Source organism: Leguminivora glycinivorella, chromosome 9 (assembly GCF_023078275.1).
Source record: "Leguminivora glycinivorella isolate SPB_JAAS2020 chromosome 9, LegGlyc_1.1, whole genome shotgun sequence".
NCBI classification, from domain to species: Eukaryota; Metazoa; Arthropoda; class Insecta; order Lepidoptera; family Tortricidae; genus Leguminivora; species Leguminivora glycinivorella.
The window spans coordinates 15044784-15068183 of NC_062979.1; the positions used below are offsets into that span (position 1 = coordinate 15044784).

The 23400-nt window shown below is 41.5% G+C and overlaps 1 protein-coding gene and 1 non-coding gene across 2 annotated transcripts; both read left to right on the forward strand.

Moving 5' to 3' along the window:
* Positions 1-678: 678 nt before the first annotated feature.
* LOC125229864 lies at positions 679-21478 on the forward strand. The gene is made up of 11 exons (XM_048134801.1): positions 679-866; positions 1413-1559; positions 1668-1780; positions 5138-5347; positions 6179-6300; positions 7452-7581; positions 7984-8107; positions 11396-11552; positions 12162-12307; positions 18596-18831; positions 20819-21478. The coding sequence occupies exons 1-11, from the start codon at positions 771-773 to the stop codon at positions 20994-20996; spliced, it is 1659 nt and encodes a 552-aa protein (XP_047990758.1). The 5' UTR covers positions 679-770; the 3' UTR covers positions 20997-21478.
* Trnav-gac lies at positions 5625-5699 on the forward strand. Its single transcript has one exon. It is a non-coding gene; the product is annotated as a tRNA-Val (tRNA).
* Positions 21479-23400: the final 1922 nt, after the last annotated feature.

The window sequence follows — 23400 nt, forward strand, 5'->3', positions numbered from 1 at the left end:
CATTCGCAAGACTTACAACCACAAACTACTAAGAAGATACACTTACAACATTACCGAAGAATCCTAAGATGGGGCAAACAATGTAAAAGGGCTTAAGTTAACATTTGTATGAATAAAACAATAAATAAACACAAATAAAATACACAAAAAGAAAATTAATGTATAAAAAAAAACAAAAAGCAAAAAGATCGCTGTCAGAATCGAACCCGAGAACATCTGCGTTCGAAGCCAGCGCACTACCACGGGACTACGTCTTGCCTTGCTCAGTCTGACTGACGAAATCAGCCTAGAGAAAAGAACGTCTAATGTCATCTCACATCGCTGATCATTGAGCGAGACATGCGCTCCAAGCGGAGAGATTTGTAACTGCAATTACAAGGCCTCTAGCCGGTCATTTTTGCGACTGTTCTACTTCGACAGACTTTCCTCCTTATCTCTAGTCTCCCTGTTTAGTTAAATGTCAAAACTGAACCATAGACTAAACCGAGTGCAATACTCAAATTTTGTAGTTGGCTAACCTGCTGTTGTCTATTTTTTTTACAAAGGGTCTTAAAGCTACGTCACACGTACGGACCTCGCTCAATTTTATTCTTTAATATCCCTAAAAATACGGCTGCAAAATGTCAAGTACAGTGTATTTATTGACATTTTCATTAACTTCACAAATTTCACAATCTTCACATTTGCGATTGCGATAGTCGAACCAAGTTTGTGTGTTAGTTGTTTGTTTTTATGAAACAAGAAAATATTTATTTAAAAATATCTTGAAAATGAAAGCCTTATTAATTTTTGACAATGTGAACGACTTATTGTATTCAAAATGGGACGCAGAATTCATAGAACGGATGAAATCACTGAGTGAACAGGTAAACACATTAGAACTAGTTTTAGTTATTCTAATTAGTTAACTATTGACCTAATATGCCTAATAATGCCTTAGAAAGTAATATATTGGAAAACTGTTAAATTCCAATATAGGTTGATTTTTTTTTTTATACCACGTCGGTGGCAAACAGGTATACGGCCCGCCTGATGGAAAGCGGTTGAATGGTTCCAAATTGGAAATTCGGCTTGTAATGATAGCTGCCGCACCCTTCCGATTTCTTGTAAATTGTTTTTTTTTTATACATATTATCAAGACTTACTGTCATTGATTTCCTTAATTTCAGTCAAGTAGATACCTACTAACGTATCGCAACGCTGACGCCTATTGATGCGCCAATTATGCTATCTTACTGTTGAATGGATTGAATGTCAATTGTCCTCAAAACCTGAAATTAATCCTTTTAATTTTTAAAAGTCTCCATTTGGTGATGTGTGTTTGATGTGAATAATATGTAATATGTTGTAGTACAATACAATATTGTTTGTAAATAAGCAATCCAGCTATCAATTTAATTTATAAATTTTAGCACAGTGACCTAGACCTAACAGATGGCTCCAAAGTGTCGCAACTGTTGTCTCCGATCATCACATCACAGCGGGTTATGGCTGCACAGTTTGGGAACACATACTCCTCCATGCAATGTAAAGATGACACTACTATTGTTTTTGATGAGGTAAACATACAATTTCATATCTTTTTCAAGTATCTTTTTAGCCTTATAGTTGAATTGATAATGCTAGAATGCAATGAAGTTTTTTGACAATTTTTTTTTGTTTTTCAGTGGTTGGATCATATTTTCATGATTATCAGTGAGCAGTCAGTAGATGATGCCCAAAGAGAAATGCTCGACCTCAAAACCTTTGTACAACACATCTGTGGCCAAAATATTAATTTGTAAGTTTTGTGACTGCATAATGTTTTATTCACCTCTGTTTTATGGCATGCAAACTAGTTAAATATTGTATAGAAATTACCAGTATTTCATACACCAAACTGGCAAGTATCAGTTGCCCTACTCATAGAACAGTAATATGTAACACTCTATTTTATTTAAATTGCCTGATCAAATACGTGTGCAAATAAACCAAAATTTTTGCATATTTTTCATTAGTAAACATGAGTTACAAGATTGATTAAACTTTATTTAAACACACAACACATTTAATATAAAAAAAAATAATATGTCGGGGACATGTCAGGATTGGCACCATTTTCACACATCGGGGCGTTGCTGGGTCATCGAGGATTGAGACGAAGACGATAGTAATCAATGATTTATTTTACACACTTTCAATTTTACAGTAACTGATAGGTAAACGACTTGGTTTAGAACAATTAATTAACAACAGGACATGATACGAAACGTGATACTGTTCCTGTCCTGATACGTCTGCACGCACCAGTGACCAGTAACCAAGTAATTACAAAATCATAATGACCGTTGCCGGTCAGGCGACACTGGTTTTATACCTGAACCCTACCACTGGTCGTGCAGGTACGTCAGGTCAGACTCAGTAGAAGCGCGCCAACGCTGCGCTTGCGTTTCGTAGGTAATCAATTGATGTCCCGTACTGATGACTTCCCGACACGGCTATCCTGCGCGACACACGTCCCTGTGTGTTAACCTGTAACAAATTTTGCGCACAGGATCATATTGCTCGGTCACTCCTGACCCACAGAGGTCATAAATTAAATGAAACTTCATTAATTGTTATAAATCCACAAAATCTATAACATTTCGCGATGAATACTACTCAATCAATATACAAAACGTCATAACGACATTTATCACATATCTAATCCACTAGATATAATTGTTCATCACAATTTAGGTCTCAGAGCTTCACTGATTACTAACAACTTCAAATGCGGACTCGCTATCCGACTCAAAACTACGATTAAGTTTCACATGTGACACGGCTACACATAGCCGGGCAACTAACAGTTGCACTCAATGCGCGTCCCTCATGGACCGCACGGCTACACATAGCCGGGCAACTAACAGTTGCACTCAATGCGCGTCCCTCATGGACCGCACGGCTACACATAGCCGGGCAACTAACAGTTGCACTCAATGCGCGTCCCTCATGGACCGCACGGCTACACATAGCCGGGCAACTAACAGTTGCACTCAATGCGCGTCCCTCATGGACCGCACGGCTACACATAGCCGGGCAACTAACAGTTGCACTCAATGCGCGTCCCTCATGGACCGCACGGCTACACATAGCCGGGCAACTAACAGTTGCACTCAATGCGCGTCCCTCATGGACCGCACGGCTACACATAGCCGGGCAACAGTTGCACTCAATGTCCCTCATGGACAGCCGAGTTCTTCCTCGGACTCATGGTTTCACCCGAAACCCGACCTCCGCCAGGGTTGATGGCAATACCGCGTACTCACGGACTGTAAACAGATACCGATTTCTACCGAGCTACGGCTACGCTGAAGCCTCTGGTACGTACGGTCTGACCAGCCGAACTGAGATCCTTATTATCCATATTACACTCGCTACCTTTACATCTAAATCATCAAATGGTACGTGGCTATCTAGCATTTTCCTCAATTTATCGTGAGCCCATTAAATGTTAACCTATTTGTTTGCTGTCACAGAACTACCTAAAATTCACGGTTCGCAAAACAACGACTCTAATCCGCAACTAAAATTGTAAGATCAAAAAAAGCCTTTCACTTTTTCTTTATTATGAAACTAACTAAAAACATGACCAAAAAGTCAACTTTACCAGTTTTATATTTTGTCCTATCATTTTAGTTAAGGACAAAAAAACCTTTTCAAAATTGTATGTAGGTACCAAAATAAGTCAACAATAGTAGAATGAAACTCAACGTGTTGATCTCACTGATCAAAATGTCACTAAATCAGAATCAAGGTAATGAGTTACAGTGCTCTAACAGTTGCATCCATTCGGCAACTTGACACACGTCATACAGCTGACACACGGCGACATATGAACCACCTCTACCCGGTGTTCATCACATGAATATGGACTACCTCCATACGGCATCCAACATCGACCGATTACACCACCAAATCAAACGCACGCCACCCACAGTCGTGGCCGCATGGAAACGGAAAAATAGATCCGAATTTTACTCCTACGTTTACGAATGATTGTAATGGTGTATACAGTCTGAGCCAAAGCAACCCATAGCAATATGGTACAAAACAAAAATTACGTTAACCATGAAAACGACGAGTTTCATTCTTCGATTGCACACATACATTAGCAACACATGAGTTTCATTCTGTTTAGAATTCACAATCTAAACAGAACAAATATCTCAACAATATCCCAATAAAATGGAAACTGCTCACCAGCTTCAAGTATCAGTGTCCAAGGTCGTATTCCCATTCGTCGCTACGACGCACACATCGAAGCCAAAGATGAAGACCTCACGAAGACCAGTTCAAGCACGAAGGCGCCAAGCAGCGGTTGCCACTGCTGCAGTAGGTGCAGTGAAGCACGTCGTGGTTTATCACAGCTGGCCATTACTGTCCCTTTTTTTTCATTCTCCAGATCACATTTCATTGAGCATTGTCTGTGGTACTCGCGTGATGGTACACGCGACTTTAGATACCTCACGTATCCCAATCCTGACATATCCCACTTCTGATGTCGGGGACATGTCAGGATTGGCACCATTTTCACACATCGGGGCGTTGCTGGGTCATCGAGGATTGAGACGAAGACGATAGTAATCAATGATTTATTTTACACACTTTCAATTTTACAGTAACTGATAGGTAAACGACTTGGTTTAGAACAATTAATTAACAACAGGACATGATACGAAACGTGATACTGTTCCTGTCCTGATACGTCTGCACGCACCAGTGACCAGTAACCAAGTAATTACAAAATCATAATGACCGTTGCCGGTCAGGCGACACTGGTTTTATACCTGAACCCTACCACTGGTCGTGCAGGTACGTCAGGTCAGACTCAGTAGAAGCGCGCCAACGCTGCGCTTGCGTTTCGTAGGTAATCAATTGATGTCCCGTACTGATGACTTCCCGACAAATATATATATATAAAGATATGTAAAGGCGGGGTCGCTACTCTTGAGAAAGATCCTCGAAAATGGATCGAAACATGTCGAACGCTACATCGACTTAACACGTGAGTAACCCGTTTAAAATATTTTTTTAAATATGCTTGAGTCTCACAGGAGGTTTTATAGTTAACACACAACACATTTATCAAAATTGAATTATTACGTGTCCTTAGACTTCAGTCTCCAGTCTACCGCAACTGGCTCTCCGTGCTAATCGACAGCCGAACCAAAGGTGACTCCATACCAGGAGCAACAGGCATTATAGGCGAGACAGGTGCCACGGGAGCAGCACTGAATGCTCTCAAGAGTGCCTCGAAGCAGATAAAGGGCCAGTACCATCTGATGCTTTTCGTTGGGGACAAACAGCTCGCATTATATTCAAGGTACCTTATTTTTTTACTGTGTATCTTTTCAAACCTTATTGGCTATATTGTGTTCCTTAATATATATATTATGTTACAGGTTGAACGCGATTAGTTAAATTTGTTTTTTATCATGCAGAAACGTCTGCGAGCGATATACCATATTTTTAAATTAAAGGAAAAATGGTGCCTGTTGAGATCTATTCTTACGGGTAGATGTTTGCTATAACGCCACCCTAGTCCCTAAGGCGGTTGAGAATTGAGGGAAGGCATGGATAAATTCGCACACATCCAGCAGGCCTCCGTGGCGCAGTTGGAAGGGCGATGGCCCCGACAAGGCCAGAGGTCGCAGGTTCGAGTCCTGTCGGAGGTGTGAATTTTTCCATTTTTCCTTTAATTTAAAAATACGCGATTAGTTAACATTTTTTTTTTGTCGACGTTTCGGCCTGATTGTACTGGCCGTGATCGAGGTTATTTGTATTCTTCCGTGTCAAATAATTGCGTTCTACCTGTAAGTGCTTTAAATATGTATACGAGAATGGGCTATGAGCAGCCGGGTTGAGCTGGACTGATGCCACAAGCGTCGCTGAATAGGAAGGTGTGGCGCGAGCTCGTTTCACAAATATGTTTACAAAACGCAAGAGTTTAAAGTGTCCCATTGGCTATACCTGCCATACCTGGCTCTACAAGTACAGTCAACCAATTGGAACCCTAGGCCACTGTAGAACTATGTCATAGTGACGTTATGAATCAGATTGTATGAAATCTCTTACTGCTTGTCATTTTGACATGGTTGTAGAGTGGCCTAGGGCTTTAGTCTACCATTGATTCCATAATAATTTTTGTTGGTAGCCGAGGCACTGAAGAGCTGACACCATCAGACCTGATCCTGCTGAGCATGCAATGCATCGCCGCACAAGAGCATTGGGAAGAAACTAGTCAAGACGACGACGACGAAACCATCCGGCTGCCATGTACGTTACTTTTTTTATTGATAACAAAAAGAAACGCGAAACATAGCGTACAACATAGTTACAAAATTTTGTCCTACCTTGCTAGGCCAGTTTTAGATTGAATATCATATCAAGTCAGCTTAATTTAAGCAAATGGCACTACAGCTGAATTGAAAATAAATTAGGCTCATCATCCTGCTTGCGTTATCCCGGCATTTGCCACGGCTCATGGGAGCCTGGGGTCCGCTTTGACAACTAATCCCAAGATTTGGCGTAGGCACTAGTTTTTACGAAACCTAGAACCCTAGTTTACACTCTTATATTATTAGCCGGGTCCACACAGAGCTAGGCACATCGCGAGGCAATTTTCTCGCGCGGAAAATATGCTATGTAGACGTACAGTCAACCAATTGGAACCCTAGGCCACTCTACAACCATGTCAAAATTACAAGCAGTAAGAGATTTCTTACAATCTGATGTATAACGTCACTATGACATGGTTCTACAGTGGCTTAGTGTTCCAATTGGTTGACTGTACCTCGGCCGAGACAGTGCGTGCGTTTTGCTAGGCTAGCATCCTGCCCAGGCCGAGGGATGTCTACATTGGACGTTCGTCACATGAGCACATTGTCTCGGGACGTGCGTCGCTCTGCGTGGACCCGGCTAATTATGACGAAAAACACCAGAATGAATTCATCGTGTTATTGCCATCCCGTTCGATAGTTATAAATAGAATAGCAGTTGTTAATCCTTTCTGCGCAACCTAGTGAGGGTGCTCACAGGGCATTGCCACCTGAACAAGCCCATGCACTCTATCGGGAAACGTGCAAACGGGCGGTGCAGATTCTGCCTAGAGTCTGAAGAAACGCCCCTGCACATCCTGGCAGAGTGCCCCTCTCTAATGCGTACACGTAACATGATTCTGGGCAGCTACCAAATACACCCAGAGGATGTGAGGTATCTCGATCTCAAAAAGATACTACAAATCTTCGAATTTGTAGGACTTGATCGAGAGTTGTAGTAGGTGGCGATCACAATAGATCAGAAATGGTCGCAGTGATACATAAGGCGCTCTGAAGCCTTACATAGCCCCTAACCAAGAAGAAGAAGATGTTAATCCTTTCCCAAACTGCCAGTTAACTACCAACATATTATTTTTTGTGTCTGCGCAGGGCTCTCTGAGCAGAACAGCGCTGTGGTCCAACTATGCGCGGCGAACTCGCCGTGCGCGCCACACTCGCTGCATATGGCGCGCGTGGCGCCGCGTTTAGTGCTTCTAGTGCTGAGGGACATGCAGCTCAGGTAGGCATATTGTGTGTGTGTGTGTGTGTGACTGCGCAGGGTACTCGGAGTGAATTTTGCCGATTTTGAATTTGAAACTTTTTTTTACATATTTGTATAAGAGTTCAAAACTCGAATTTAATTTGTACTTGCACAAGTACGCTGGGAGCCTGGGACTCACGAGGATATAGTTTGTTATAAAATGAGGACTAATACTATTTAACACAATAAAGATTTTGGTGTCCGATTAGTAATCACTAATAATAGAGAAACCAATGTTGTTCCATTAGGTACGACCAACATATTCAGATGTCAGCAAGGTGTAGGCACCCAGGCACCTTGCTATACATATCCATGTATTTTTTTTAATAATACGAATAAATTGTATCTAAATTTTTATTTAAATTGTCTTTCAATTCTTAGGGAGGTGGGCATAGCAGCAAATATGGCGTCTCAGATCCTGTCCAACTTACGCAGACTGCTGCTACAGAGGAACTTAGAGCTGCTGCCTAGCACACTCGACTCTTTGGAAGCGGCATTGAAAAAGGTAACTTTTCATAACATTTGTTTTACCTTCTTCAACACGCATGAAGCTTCTTTATTTCCGTATACACTAAGTTTGGTGTAAGATAAGAGTAATACTTTTGTCGGTGGCTGACAAAAATAGGTATCTAAAATTAGGTATACTCTTGGGTCGACAGTGTCGACACGTTCGTTTTTCGTCACGATCCCAAATTTGTCCGATTCTGCTTTCGTCAGCCATTCTTCATTCGTCAACTTAGACTGCAGTCATTATCGTCTTTGACCATAATGAGTTGTTGACCTTTTTCTTATTTCGACTCAATTGTTTTTCGTCATTTCGTATTTGGTCATATTCTAAGTTTGTACCGACCTAAGAATACGAAAAAACACGAAAAACATAGATTTAACAGCGAACATGACGAAAGAAGGTTATCACGAGTAAAAAAAAAACCGGCCAAGAGCGTGTCGGGCCACGCTCAGTGCATTTGTTAGTCGTACACCTCGAAATCAAAAAATCCTAGTAGCTATTCACCTAGCCGCATAGCCGTAGCGTAGCGTAGCGTTTTGCCGCGATAGCGTATTTTGTTGTAGCATTTAATATCGATGGTATATTTTGTTACTCGCATATATTTTTAGTAGATTTTTACAACAGTAGCAAATTTTGATGTAGCATATTATCAATAGCCTATTTAGTTAACCGCGTATAATTTCAATAGATTTTTACAACAATAGCAGATTTTTATGTAGCATTTATCACTAATAGCCTCTTCAGTTAGCCGCAAATATTTTTAGTCGCATTTTACCTGGGTCGCATATTGTATTAATAGTTTTGAAAACAGGCTATATCACTGGGATATAATACGTGGTCAAATGGACATATATCAACATCATCATTTGCATTCTGTGACAGACAGCAAATAGTGTCTTTTATTTTTTTAGTAATATCAGTGATATTCACAACGAGGTTATATAACCAGGAGAAAAACTACAAATGCGAAATGCATTTACAAAACAAAACTATAGAGGTAAAGTGCTTGAAGGAAATATCACGATATCTAATAACGCATTACAAACAAATATCTATCGAGGTGAAAAGCGACTACAGTGAAGACAGGCAGGGAAGTAAATATACTATGAATTTTATACACCATTGTAATTAGCCACCAAAAATCATACAACAAGAAAAAAATCGGTTCAGAAATTTTGAGATCGCGGCGAAAAGCGAATAGGTAAAAAGCTACAAGGATTTTTTGATTTCGAGGTATATGACTAACAAATGGCTCAGTGTAGGGTTCCGTAGTTTTCCGTATTTTTCTCAAAAACTACTGAACCTATCAAGTTCAAAACAATTTTCCTAGAAAGTCTTTATAAAGTTCTACTTTTGTGATATTTTTCATATTTTTTAAACATATGGTTTAAAAGTTAGAGAATATGAATATTATCAAAAGTAGCTGACAGTCTTCGCGAAGAGCAGGCAGGAATTTGCCCGGGTCGCTCCTGCACAGACCACACCAACACCCTTCGCATCCTTATAGAACAATGTGTCGAATGGCAAACGGAGCTGTTCTTAGCTTTCGTTGACTTTGAAAAGGCCTTTGACACGGTGAAGTGGACCGCGCTGTGGGCAAGTTTGGGCAGGAGGGGTATTCCTGCCTGCATCATACGGATAATACGCTCTTTATACGAAGATAGCACATGCAGGGTAGTACATGAGAAAGAGCTCGGAGCGCCTATACACATTACAGCCGGAGTAAAACAGGGATGCCTTTTATCGCCGCTTTTATTTGTGATCCTCCTAGATGACGTCATGCGCAATGTGGTATCGACGCCGAGAGGTATGCCATGGGACACCAACGCTCTGGAAGACTTGGACTACGCGGACGACATCGTGTTAATTTCGCCTACTCTTGCTTATCTGGAAGCTAAACTTGAAAGTCTTCAGGAAGAGGCGGACAGAATGGGCCTGCGAATTAACAAACGCAAAACAGTCAGCATGCGTGTGAAGTCAAGTTCAACGGATCCGCTGACACTGGGGGGCGAGAGCCTAGACTCGGTGTCCAAGTTTGTGTACCTAGGGAGCGTGTTGACTGACAAAGGTGGAGCGGACGACGACATCGACAGCAGAATAAAAAAGGCGAAGGCTGCGTTTGCTCAGTTAAAGGCCGTCTGGGAGTCAAATGTGCTCACGCGTCGAATCAAACTTTCCCTTCGAATCCCTAGTGAAATCTGTACTACTGTTTGGCTGCGAAACGTGGAGAGTGACAAAGGGCCTAACGAAAAAGCTCCAAGTATTCGTCAACAAGTCCCTGAGGTCGATCCTTCGCGTTTTCTGGCCAAACACTATCCGAAATCAAGACCTGCGGAGTATATGCCAGCAAACACCCATTGACGAGGAAATCGCGACACGAAAATGGAGATGGATTGGACACACTCTTCGGAGAGGGGGAAGAAATAATGCGAGCATTGCTTTCGACTGGAAACCGCAGAATGCAAGCCGTGGCCCCGGGCGCCCTGTTCACTCATGGAAGCGGTCCGTCGAAAATGAGCTACGAGCGGCTGGTCTGAGCTGGAGCGAGGCCACGAGGGTCGCTGAAGATAGAAAGGCGTGGCGCGAGCTTGTGAAGGCCCTTTGCACCTCTGGGGTGTCTTAGGACTACAACAACAACAACAACAACAACATCAAAAAACGATCTTAGTAAACCCTTATTCATTTTTAAATACCTATCTAACAATATACCTATCACACGTTGGGGTTGGAATGAAAAAAAAAATCTTCCCCCACTTTACATGTAGGGGGGTACCCTAATAAAACATTTTTTTCCATTTTTTATTTTTGCACTTTGTTGGCGTGATTGATATACATAATGGTACCAAATTTCAGCTTTCTAGTGCTAACGGTCACTGAGATTATCCGCGGACGGACGGACGGACGGACAGACAGACAGACATGGCGAAACTATAAGGGTTATTAGTTGACTACGGAACCCTAACGAGACGGATTAAGATAGAGATGAACAACGAAATTGACCGTAGATGAGAAAGACCATCGACGATCGTGACGAATAAAGAATGGCTGACGAAAGCAGAATTTGACAAATTTAGGAACGTGACGAAAAACGATCGTGTCGACCCAAGAGTCTATCTAAAATTTGAAGTTTGTTTTGTGAATCGGCGCATTAAATGTTTTTTTAGTCACTTTGGCAACTTATGTACTATGCCTAAAGGTAACTACGTATATGAATCAGGTCTGGGAACTTACATGTTCTTAAAACCCCGATACTATTTGATAGATACTTAGTGACTCTTTTTGCAGACAACCGACGCTCTTCGCAAAAACAAATCGAACGCAAATCTCTGCGCGCGTCTTCAAAGTCGAATGCTGGAACTGCGCAAGTCTTGCACGACCACCACTCCTCTCACACCAGAGACCACTGCTACGGCGATGCACACCGCACTGGAGACTGTTATAGGTAAAACTTGTGTTTTATGGGTACCATAACTCGAGTAGCTAAAATAGAATGCAAAGTCTCTAGCAAGCCGGATACTGGAACTGCGCAAATCTTGCACGACCACTACTCCACTCACACCAGAAACGCTCCACTCACGCTAGAAAATGTTATTGGTTGAACTATTAACTATCGAATTATTAATGAGTTCCATCGATATAACTTGAAAGCAAGTCTGTATGAAGCCGGTGGTTTGAACTACGCAACGCAAGTTTTGCACGACCACCACTCCCCTTACATTACAGACCACTGCTACGGCGATGCACACTGCGCTAGAAACTGTTTGGTAAAACTTATGTTTCATGGTTACCATCGTCCGAATAGCTAAGAGTGCAAGTCGATCAAAATGCTTACCTTTTTAAATCTTGTTTTTATTTTGTGAAATGAATAATTTAAATGAGCAGTGTGAGTCGCCATCAGATACATCGGAGCGGTCAAGGTGCTCACAAATATCTGAACACAACTCTATTGTCAAGGCGATAAGGCATGTTCAGATATTTTTTCGCGCCCCGGACGCTCATATATATTTGATGGCGACTGTGCTAACCATGGTAACCTTATTTTGTCCTACAGAGCTGCTGAAACCGGACATACCCAGCTTAAACCTGGCGGCGCCGCTCAAAGAGGTGAAGACAGCCATGGCGCCCTACATCGACTTCCTGAAGATCAAGGCCCAGCGATACTTCAGCATGGGATCATATCCTTTTCAATTCCTGCACGTTTCATGAACGACATTTTAATTTTTAGAACGCTTTGACCGAATACGTCGGCAGCGGTGACAGCACAGAATATTTATAATAGTACAAGTACAGAAGGCTCACTCCTTTGATGTTCACAAAATGCCGCCATTCTAAATTCTTACCAACATTAACAAACGGACCGCACGCGAGCAGCCGACATTGAATTTTATTGCGCCGCGCGAAGGTCGTCACCACTGAATGGGCCGCGAACTCGCGGCCGCCGACATGGACTTGTAGCGAGGCGATAGAATCGCGAAGTGAGCCGGCCCTGGTTACAGTCTAATATAAACGACTGCAAATGTGAATTCTGATAAGGTTCACGATAACACGCTGGCAACGACAAGAATTCTGTGCTCAAACAAAAACAAATCAAATAATAATATAATATTTAATAAAATAAGAAGACGTGGTCTCAGCACAAAATGTGAATCTGTTTAAAAATAGACTAGACAAGCACATCACATCTACAACTCGGCTATGCTTACTGTCATAATGATCACTGGATACAGGCTATATCAGTTTTTTAACTGCCTGCCTGTGCCTGCTTATTAAATAATAAATAAAATAATTTGATTTGTTTTAGTTCTTCTGTTAGAAAACAAGGAATGTACTTAGAATTTTCTGTTATAGTGTAAGAGTGCAAATACGCATGTATGAACGCTATCAGTCATAAATTTGCTTGATCTATATTTATAATTTTGCAGCACGACGTAGATACTGAGGGTTGCTTATCACAGCTGGTTCTGCACATGGCCATACATTTTGCAGCTGAATGGTTTTAAAATTATGATTTGGTCCTAAGTACTTTAAGCTTGAAGCATGATTTTTAATTTGCAAGCAGAAATTGTTTCGTGACCCACGTATCCTAAACCGAGAGTTTAATTATAACATGAGTTACCTACACTTAATTCTGCTGTTAAATTCACGCATAGAAACAAACTTGCCAGCGCCACTAGTAAACCAAATACAAATATTCGCTTTTTAGTAAGAATCACGCTTTTTATACTGTAGTGTTTTTCTACTCGAAGGTTACTTAAAATAGCATACCTTATGTAAAATGTTGATTTTACTCGGTAGAATCACTTTACCGTCACTATAGCATATATGTTTCCCAGCAGCTATATTTAAAAAGCCTCCGCCACACATAAAGCGTTTTGATAGCGTAGCGCAATGATAGCGGTGCGCCGGACGAACGCCGGCGTTCCGCTCGCAATCCGCGCGAATTCCGCTCGTAATCCGCGCTCGTTAGTTTCACCGGCGTCCGCTGGGCGCAACGCTAGCGTTCGTCCGGCGCACCGCTATCATTGCGCTCCGCCTACGCTCTCAAAACGCTCATGTGTGGCCGAGCTTTAAGTGTATTTAGTCGGTCCTAGAACTTGCATGCAATATGATTTATCGCTAACTAGTCTACTACGGAATTAGTTGATCAACCATATATCGCAATGCGAGTTCTTGAACAATCCAAATAGTCCTATACCTATACATTAAAATAAATAAATATTATAGGACTTTCTTACACAGATTGACTGAGTTCCACGTTAAGAGGCCTTATTCCTAAAGACGAGCGTTTTTTGCAAAATAGAACCTTTTTCATTCAAAATTATAAAGAAACTATAAATGATTATTAAAAAAATGATAATGTTCCTAAAAGTACATATCTTAAGCTAGAAAGTCAATTGGTACTACTTTAAAATATGTCTTTTTATACTTCCGAAAAATCAGTTTTTTCGGAAGACGTTTTCAATTTTCATAGTGGGATAGCTCGTTTAGAATCGTGATTGTGCTGTTAAAAATGTTATTTGGGGTAATAAATGATCACAATCCTATTTGTTATATCCTGTACGAGTTAGCTAATACTTTGACATTTTAAGATTTACTTGAAATGGTGGATAAATAACCTTCCGTATCCTCCCCATTTTTTCGATAAAAAGAGGTTTACATTATGTATTTTTCCTGCGATTCCTGCATTTTTTGTAACTCTTAAATAATATTATCCTAAACTAGAACTTCTTATTGACCTATAAGAAAAAAATCATACATATAAGACATACCTTTCTGTCGATAGATATGTTTTTAAAACACCTAAAATTCGAATAAAAGACACTGTGCTAACGCGAGCCCGCTCAGTCTGCGCCGAGCGCTCGAAGACAACGGACCTGCGTTTGATCGTCCGGCGCACCTAGCTTTCGTAAGCAGCTCGATAGTTCCGAGAAGTGCCGTAAACTGCGACTAAACAAATCTTGATCCTTTTTACACCTTATGCAATTTTAGCATTCGACATGCTTTTCATATGATTTTGGATTTTAAGTTATACGTGAAGTTTGTTGAGAGTTTGAATTATTATTATATTTTGGGACCAGGATGAGGTTCTGGTTCTCATGATGATGGAGTCAGGCAGGAGATGTTCAACAGAACTGCTATTCTACTTATCATAACTCCACCATGTTTGGGCTCATTAGATTTGGGCTGATGAGCACCATCGATCTAGATGAGGTCCAAGGTCTCATGATGGAGTCAGGAGGTGGTCAACAGAACTGCTATTCTCCTCATCATAACCCCATCATGTTTGGGCTCATTAGATTTGGGCTGACGAGCACCATCGAACTAGATGAGGTCCAAGGTCTCATGACGGGGTCAGGAGGTGGCCAACAGAACTGCTATTCTCCTCATCATAACCCCATCATGTTCGGGCTCATTAGATTTGGGCTGACGAGCACCATCGAACTAGATGAGGTCCAAGGTCTCATGATGGAGTCAGGAGGTGGTCAACAGAACTGCTATTCTCCTCATCATAACCCCATCATGTTTGGGCTCATTAGATTTGGGCTGACGAGCACCATCGAACTAGATGAGGTCCAGGGTCTCATGATGGAGTCAGGAGGTGGTCAACAGAACTGCTATTCTCCTCATCATAACCCCATCATGTTTGGGCTCATTAGATTTGGGCTGACGAGCACCATCGAACTAGATGAGGTCCAGGGTCTCATGATGGAGTCAGGAGGTGGTCAACAGAACTGCTATTCTCCTCATCATAACCCCATCATGTTCGGGCTCATTAGATTGGGGCTGACGAGCACCATCGAACTAGATGAGGTCCAAGGTCTCATGATGGAGTCAGGAGGTGGTCAACAGAACTGCTATTCTCCTCATCATAATCCCATCATGTTCGGGCTCATTAGATTTGGGCTGACGAGCACCATCGAACTAGACGAGGTCCAAGTTCTCATGATGGAGTCAGGAGGTGGTCAACAGAACTGCTATTCTCCTCATCATAACCCCATCATGTTTGGGCTCATTATAAATATGTGGAAGGTCGTTAATAATAATAAATGTTTTATTAGGGTACCCCTACATGTAAAGAGGGGGCAGATGGGGATGAAATGTGAAGAAAACGGTGCGTGCCACGTGTGATCCGTTTGAGGCTGGTAAACAAGTTAATGCTGGAGTTATTCCAAAACATTTGTTGTGAATGTAGTAAATAAGAGTGCCATTCATAAAATATAATAATAATGTAGTAACTATTTGTTCATTTTGTTTTATTGGCTATTTGTGCTGTATTCAAACTTATTGGACACGGTGTACATATTTTGATTTTCACCCTTTAAAATGTTTCTAAGACGCAACGTTTTGCAAATTTGGTCACGTCATGCACAGTTAAACTGTGGAATGAATTGTCGCCAGCGGTATTTCCGGACCAATGCGACCATCAAACCTTCAAGAAAAGAGCGTACATCCATCTTAAAGGCCGGCAACGCACCTCCAACACTTCTGGTGCTTCTGGTGTCCATGGGCGGCAGTGATCGCTTACCATCAGGCAGCCTATCTGCTCGTTTGCCTCCTATCCCATAAAAAAACGTTTAATATTTTTTAAGAAAAAAAAACCGCCGCCTTTCGGGTTGTGGTGAAAGCTACTTGCGAATGTTGGATTATGTAGAAATGTGTAGGTATTTTTTAAAACTGCTTTTAATGCTTTAATTATTTGATGGCAACACAAATCAATATACGTATAACGCTAAGGTTTGAGGAGTTTCTCAATTCCTCATGAATCCGATTATAAGAAATCGAAGCTTGACAAACTTTGACTTGAAAACTCAATAATTATGCTTAACAAACATAACTAAATAATGTCACTGTTCTGAACTTAAATGCATGCTTTTCTTACAAAAATACCAAAGTCACTATGAGTGTGCCGTTCAGATTTGAGGAGTTCGGTTCTGACCATCATCAGCAGTTCCACTGCACCAAATGTCACTGTTCCGGACGTAAGTGCATGCTGTTCTTATAAAAATACCAAAGTCACTATAAGCGTGCCGTTCAGATTTGAAGAGTTTGGTTCTGAGTGTTCTGACCATCATCAGCAGTTCCACTGCACCAAATATCACTGTTCTGGACTGGACGTAAGTGCATGATGTTCTTATAAGAATACCAAAGTCACTATAAGTGTTCCGTTCAGATTTGAGAAGATCGGTTCTGATCTGACCATCATCAGCAGTTCCACTGCACCAAATGTCACTGTTCTGGATGAAAGTGCATGCTGTTCTTATAAAAATACCAAAGTCACTATAAGCGTGCCGTTCAGATTTGAGAAGTTCCGTTCTGGCCATCATCAGCAGTTCCACTGCACCAAATGTCACTGTTCCGTACCTAAATGCATGCTGTTCCTTTAAAAACACAAAAATCACCATACGTATGCCTTTCAGATTCGAGGAGTTCCCTCGATTACTCCAGGATCCCATCATCAGAACTGGGTTCTGAGAAAAATGGGACCAATCTGTATTCATATACATTCAATTTTTTTTTTTAATCGGTCCAGTAACAACGGAGATATCGAGGAACAAACATAAAAAAATGAAAAAAATAAATAAACATACAGACGAATTGAGAACCTCGCCTCAAATCTCTCAGATTTGAGGCGACGGTTAAAAAGTGACACATCATGAGCAGTTCCAATGCACCAAATGTCACTGTTCTGGACGTAAGTGCATGCTGTTCTTATAAAAATATGAAAGTCAGTATAACTGTGATAATTTCCGAAAATATTAATATTATCAAAAAACGATCTTAGTAAACCCTTATTCATTTTTAAATACCTATCCAAAAATATATCACACGTTGGGGTTGGAATGAAAAAAAAAATCAGCCCCCACTTTACACTTTACACTAATAAAACATTTTTTTCCATTTTTCATTTTTGCACTTTGTTGACGTGATTGATATACATATTGTTACTAAATTTCAGCTTTCTAGTGCTTACGGTTACTGAGATTATCCGCGGACGGACGGACGGACGGACGGACGGACGGACGGATGGACAGACAGACATGGCGAAACTATAAGAGTTCCTAGTTGACTACGGAACCCTAAAAAACAGAAATCACTATTAAACTATTCTCTAATTTCAAGTTCCTAACTAAAATTTTCCTAATAAAAAAAAACAAATTGATCCCGCTACAAACTTTCACCCCCTTTTTCCCTCTACTAGGGGTGTAAATTTTCATAATCGATTCTTATCTCTTCGAAATTTTGTTAATGCAATCTATACAAATTTCGACTTTCTAGCTTTCGTAGTTTCGGCTCAGCGGTGTTGGTTGTTGAATCAATCAATTAGGAAACCTGAATTTATATATGTACATGTAGACTACTACTATACTTTTACTACATTCATATACCTTATTTACTACTACCATACCATGAATATGAAATTAAATAAAGAGTCCCCATATAAAATTGAAAATTATGTTATTAGCAATTTAATTCAAAACTATCAAGATTATTCGTGTCTGCGTTGAAACGCGCGTTGAGTTGCCGGTGCTCGCGTACCGAGCGCCAACGCCATCTATCGATGGCCGTTTCGTGAAATTGATGAGCGCTCTAAGGAGTAAGGGGTCTTAACGGTAACTAGTGTCACGTGATACGATAAGTAGTCAACGAGAACAAAGGGACCACAAAAAACGCCTGCAAGTCAGGCAATAAGCAATTGCTTTCCTGTCAACCAGTGTACTTATTCTTCACTATAGATTCTGCCGGTAACTTCGTCTGCCTAAAATGATGATGTTGATTCATTCATATTATCCTTACTTTTGTCCTTTCCCGGGCCTCAAACTTTTTACATGTCTAATTTCATTTAAATTGTTTAAGTGATTTAGGGTCGGTTGCATCAAATTGTATGGGAAGATTGGGAAGTTCCATAGACCTCTGCTGCGTGACGATGACGTGTCTGTCAAATGTGGATGAAGTAACTGGCCCTTAGGCGTGAAGTATTTGTAATCTCTACCTCGTATTCAATCTGTATCATGTTCCCAGGTGCACAACATAATATCTCGCTGCTGCGCGCTCACCCGCGAAGGCTACAGCGCAGCAACATGGCGACGCGGCGCTATCCACGCCTGCTCTGTACTGTGGTGGGAGCGACGTGGTGCCCCCGCGCGTCCTGCTCGCCCCCCGCACCCTGCTGCTGTACGCGCGTTACCACCACCGGGGGATATTCTTAACTCATTCTACAGGTACAGCTGCAGTACTCTCAGTGTAGACGGTTACAATATAGTGTGAAGTGAAGGCTACAGCGCGGCAACATGGCGTCGTGGCGCCATCCACGCCTGCTCTGTACTGTGGTGGGAGCGACGTGGTACCCCCGCGCGTCCTGCTCGCCCCCCGCACCCCGCTGCTGTACGCGCGTTACCACCACCGGGGGATATTCTTAACTCATTCTACAGGTACAGCTACAGTACTCTCAGTGTAAACGGTTACAATATAGTGTGAAAGGCTACAGTGTGGCAACATGGCGGCGTGGCGCCATCCACGCCTGCTCTGTACTGTGGTGGGAGCGACGTGGTGCCCCCGCGCGTCCTGCTCGCCCCCCGCACCCCGCTGCTGTACGCGCGTTACCACCACCGGGGGATATTCTTAACTCATTCTACAGGTACAGCTACAGTACTCTCAGTGTAAACGGTTACAATATAGTGTGAAAGGCTACAGTGTGGCAACATGGCGGCGTGGCGCCATCCACGCCTGCTCTGTACTGTGGTGGGAGCGACGTGGTGCCCCCGCGCGTCCTGCTCGCCCCCCGCACCCCGCTGCTGTACGCGCGTTACCACCACCGGGGGATATTCTTAACTCATTCTACAGGTACAGCTACAGTACTCTCAGTGTAAACGGTTACAATATAGTGTGAAAGGCTACAGTGTGGCAACATGGCGGCGTGGCGCCATCCACGCCTGCTCTGTACTGTGGTGGGAGCGACGTGGTGCCCCCGCGCGTCCTGCTCGCCCCCCGCACCCTGCTGCTGTACGCGCGTTACCACCACCGGGGATATTCTTAACTCATTCTACAGGTACAGCTACAGTACTCTCAGTGTAAACGGTTACAATATAGTGTGAAAGGCTACAGTGTGGCAACATGGCGTCGTGGCGCCATCCACGCCTGCTCTGTACTGTGGTGGGAGCGACGTGGTGCCCCCGCGCGTCCTGCTCGCCCCCCGCACCCCGCTGCTGTACGCGCGTTACCACCACCGGGGGATATTCTTAACTCATTCTACAGGTACAGCTACAGTACTCTCAGTGTAAACGGTTACAATATAGTGTGAAAGGCTACAGTGTGGCAACATGGCGTCGTGGCGCCATCCACGCCTGCTCTGTACTGTGGTGGGAGCGACGTGGTGCCCCCGCGCGTCCTGCTCGCCCCCCGCACCCCGGTGCTGTACGCGCGTTGCCATCGCCGGGGGACATATAGTATGAATTTTTTGAGATGGTTTTTTGGCTTTTGCCATAATCTGTTAAACAAAAGCCTTTGTTTCTATTATTCACGGCGGCTAGCTCCCGTCTCCAGCGCACGCGCTATAGTCTCAGTATCGTTAAAAAGCAAATATCATGATAGTAATAAGGTTGAAATCCATAAAAAGCCCTTTCGAAGATAACACGTTTTGTCATCTTCAAAAAGTTACCTGCATACTGTAAACTGTTTCATAAATTTGAACCTTATTCTTATCATGATAGTTGCTTTTTAACTACACTGAGACTTTAGCACGTGCTGTGGAAGCGGGAGCTAGCCGCTGTGAATAATAGAAACAAAGGCTTTTATTTAACAGATTACGGCAAAAGGCAAAAAACCAACTCAGAAAATTCATACTATACTCAACTCTTTGTATAGGTTAGTCTAGAGGGTTACAACCTTGCAACATAGCGTGACGTGAAGGGTACAGAGTGGCAAGTTGGCAACGCCGCGGCGTGGTGCAATCTACGCGTGCTCCACACACTTAGGGCCAGTTGCATCAACCATATTTGACAGACACATCGTCGTCATGCAGCAGACTTTCCATACAATAAAATTTAACGAATGATTTAACGGTGACAGACGGTTTGATATAATAACGCGGTAGCGAGTTACTAAGAGGCTAAGATCACCAGACCAGACCAGTGAAAGAAACGGCTTAGAATCATTTTCATGCCGCCATTTGGAATATTAAAATAATCATGTAATTTTATTATTTTCCAGACAACTGGTAGAGCTCGCCTTCCCGAACGATTCCCAAGGAGTGACCATCAAAGAACTGATATGCGTGCACCTAGGGTTGCTACCCGCAACCACGGCCGTGCAGCAAGCGCGCCGTCTGGCGCATACCGTGCACGAACTCTTCACTGACAACCCTACGAGCGCCACAGACTTACTTTAATCAGTACCTAGCTCGCCTTAATTACGTAATTTTAAGTTTTATTTATTATGTGATTTTGGATAAGACAAGTATGTCGTATTCTACTAAACAAGAAAATGCCTTGCGCGTAGATAATGCATATTATCAAAAATATACATATAATTTCTATAATTAATTATTGAGGCTAATGGACGCCATGGGTGCCAAAGTTTATTATAATACTGATTCCAATCAGGGTGGCAAACACATTTTTCCCCTCACTAGCTTGGAAACACGTGTTTTGTTCTTTAATACCAGCGGGTAAAAACGCATTTTATCCACTAGTGGGTAAAGTAATTTGACCTTGAATAAAGTCAAATTAACTGTTTTAAAGTTGATAAAAGTAGGTGAATCTAGTAATAAAGATGATTTACCACCTGTGGAACTACTGGAAGCAGTGATAAATTCATTATCATGCCACTATAACAAACTGATATCAACTCAGATATTTTTTGCGAAAAATAAAAATTACATATTCTGTGACAGTAGCATCCTGATTGTAACCTATGTTGTTAGGGATAACTTTCCAGATTGATTTTTAAAGTTATTTATTATATTAATTATGAGGTATTGAATATATTATCTGTTTTATTTTTGTAACTTAGTTAAATACTTTATTTACTTTGCAATTGTTATTTTGTTGACCTTAGTAGTTAATAGGTATGTCACTAATTTATGAAATTAAGAAAATATTAATATTATGAGATTCAGGCCGTACAAAAAACTTTAGCTTGATGTAACATTCCTGTGCCATTCCTTGCCATTTTTGTATGGGTATATTATTTAAAAAATAAATCAAATAAACCATTATGATATTAATGTCTTGTTTCATTATAATTGAGCGAAGAGTAAATTAACAGTAGTTGAAATAAAACATAAGTTTAGAGTTTTTTAAACAAATAATTACAAAAATATCTTGTACATGTTTACCTATGTCGATAATTAAATACTAGTGGTATATATCTAATGGTAATCAAATTAAGTAAACAAACTTAAACTTAAATCTGAATAATCTTGTATCCTTAATAGGTATGTTAATAGTACTATGATATATAGAAAATACATTCTCAATGCGTGGTATCAGTATCAAGTCTGCAATCGTAAAATATTTTTTCCTTAGTAAATTGCTTCTTTTAGATCACAAAGCCCCTGACTGAAATAAGGGAATTATTAAGAGGTTAAACGGGCAATATCGCTGCACACGTGGTCCCTTGTAGCAGGCATTTTCTTAAGCCATAACTGAACCGTTGAGGTCCATCTCTGGGTACGTAGCCGAATGGCACAAGCGCTTACGAAACGAAACGCTCGTAGATATTTATCTCTATCGCTCTTGCGCATTGGCGCGACAGAGCCAGAGTACCTTTCGCGGCGTTTCGTTTTCGTTTCGCATCGCAGAAATGCCATTCGTCTATGGCACCTGGCCATGTCTTTTCTTCAGGTGTTATTACAGTTGATCGCGTAACGTTAGTTTAATCCCCACAACAGTTAAAGATATTGGTGCTGAGATGAGCGGCATTTTGTGGACCAACATTTCCTTCAAAATAAAATATTGAACACAGTTCAAAGAAAGCAAGTCTTAAAATTACTTAGTGAGTATGAGTTTGCGAGTGCATCAAATGTTAAAGCAGATATATTTTAACGGCCATAACAGCAATAATTAAGATATGTACACGAAATATGTAAAAACATTCATTAGATTCATTAAGTAACAACTTTCAACATCAATGTAATATACAAAATAATGACATTTGTTTTGCATTTACGAACAGAAGTAACAAATCTTGGAACAACGGAACAAGTAATATTTCAAATAACTAAGAGAACTTTGTGAAGGTAGTTCATTTACACTGGTAGCTCCAAATACTGACACTAAGAGATAATAGGTAATTAAAAATACTGTTTTCTTTCTACCTATGTTTTATCACTGGAAAAAATCAATTACAACTTCCAAGAAATCTTCAATCAATGGAATTGAAAAGTATATGGAAAACATACAGTAACTAACTAACTTAGAAGTATGTATCGAAAGAAACCAAAATCGTGATATTGCTGTGACAGATTGCCAGTATATCACACAATTCACACGCACCATTTTTTAATCCAAGCCAGGGGTGGCTCACTCCGCGATTCTATCGCCGCGCTACAAGTACATGTCGGCGGCCACCCATTCAGTGGTGACGACCTTCGCGCGACGCAATAAAATTCAATGTCGGCTGCTCACGTGCGGTCCGTTTGTTAATATAGGTAAGAATTTAGAATGGCGGCATTTTGTAAACATCAAAGGAGTGAGCCTTCTGTACTTGTACTATTATAAATATTCTGTGCCCAAACCCCACAGTCAACTTCTAGGACACCCATTTAGGAAAGTGGGAGTGAAATGCTTAGG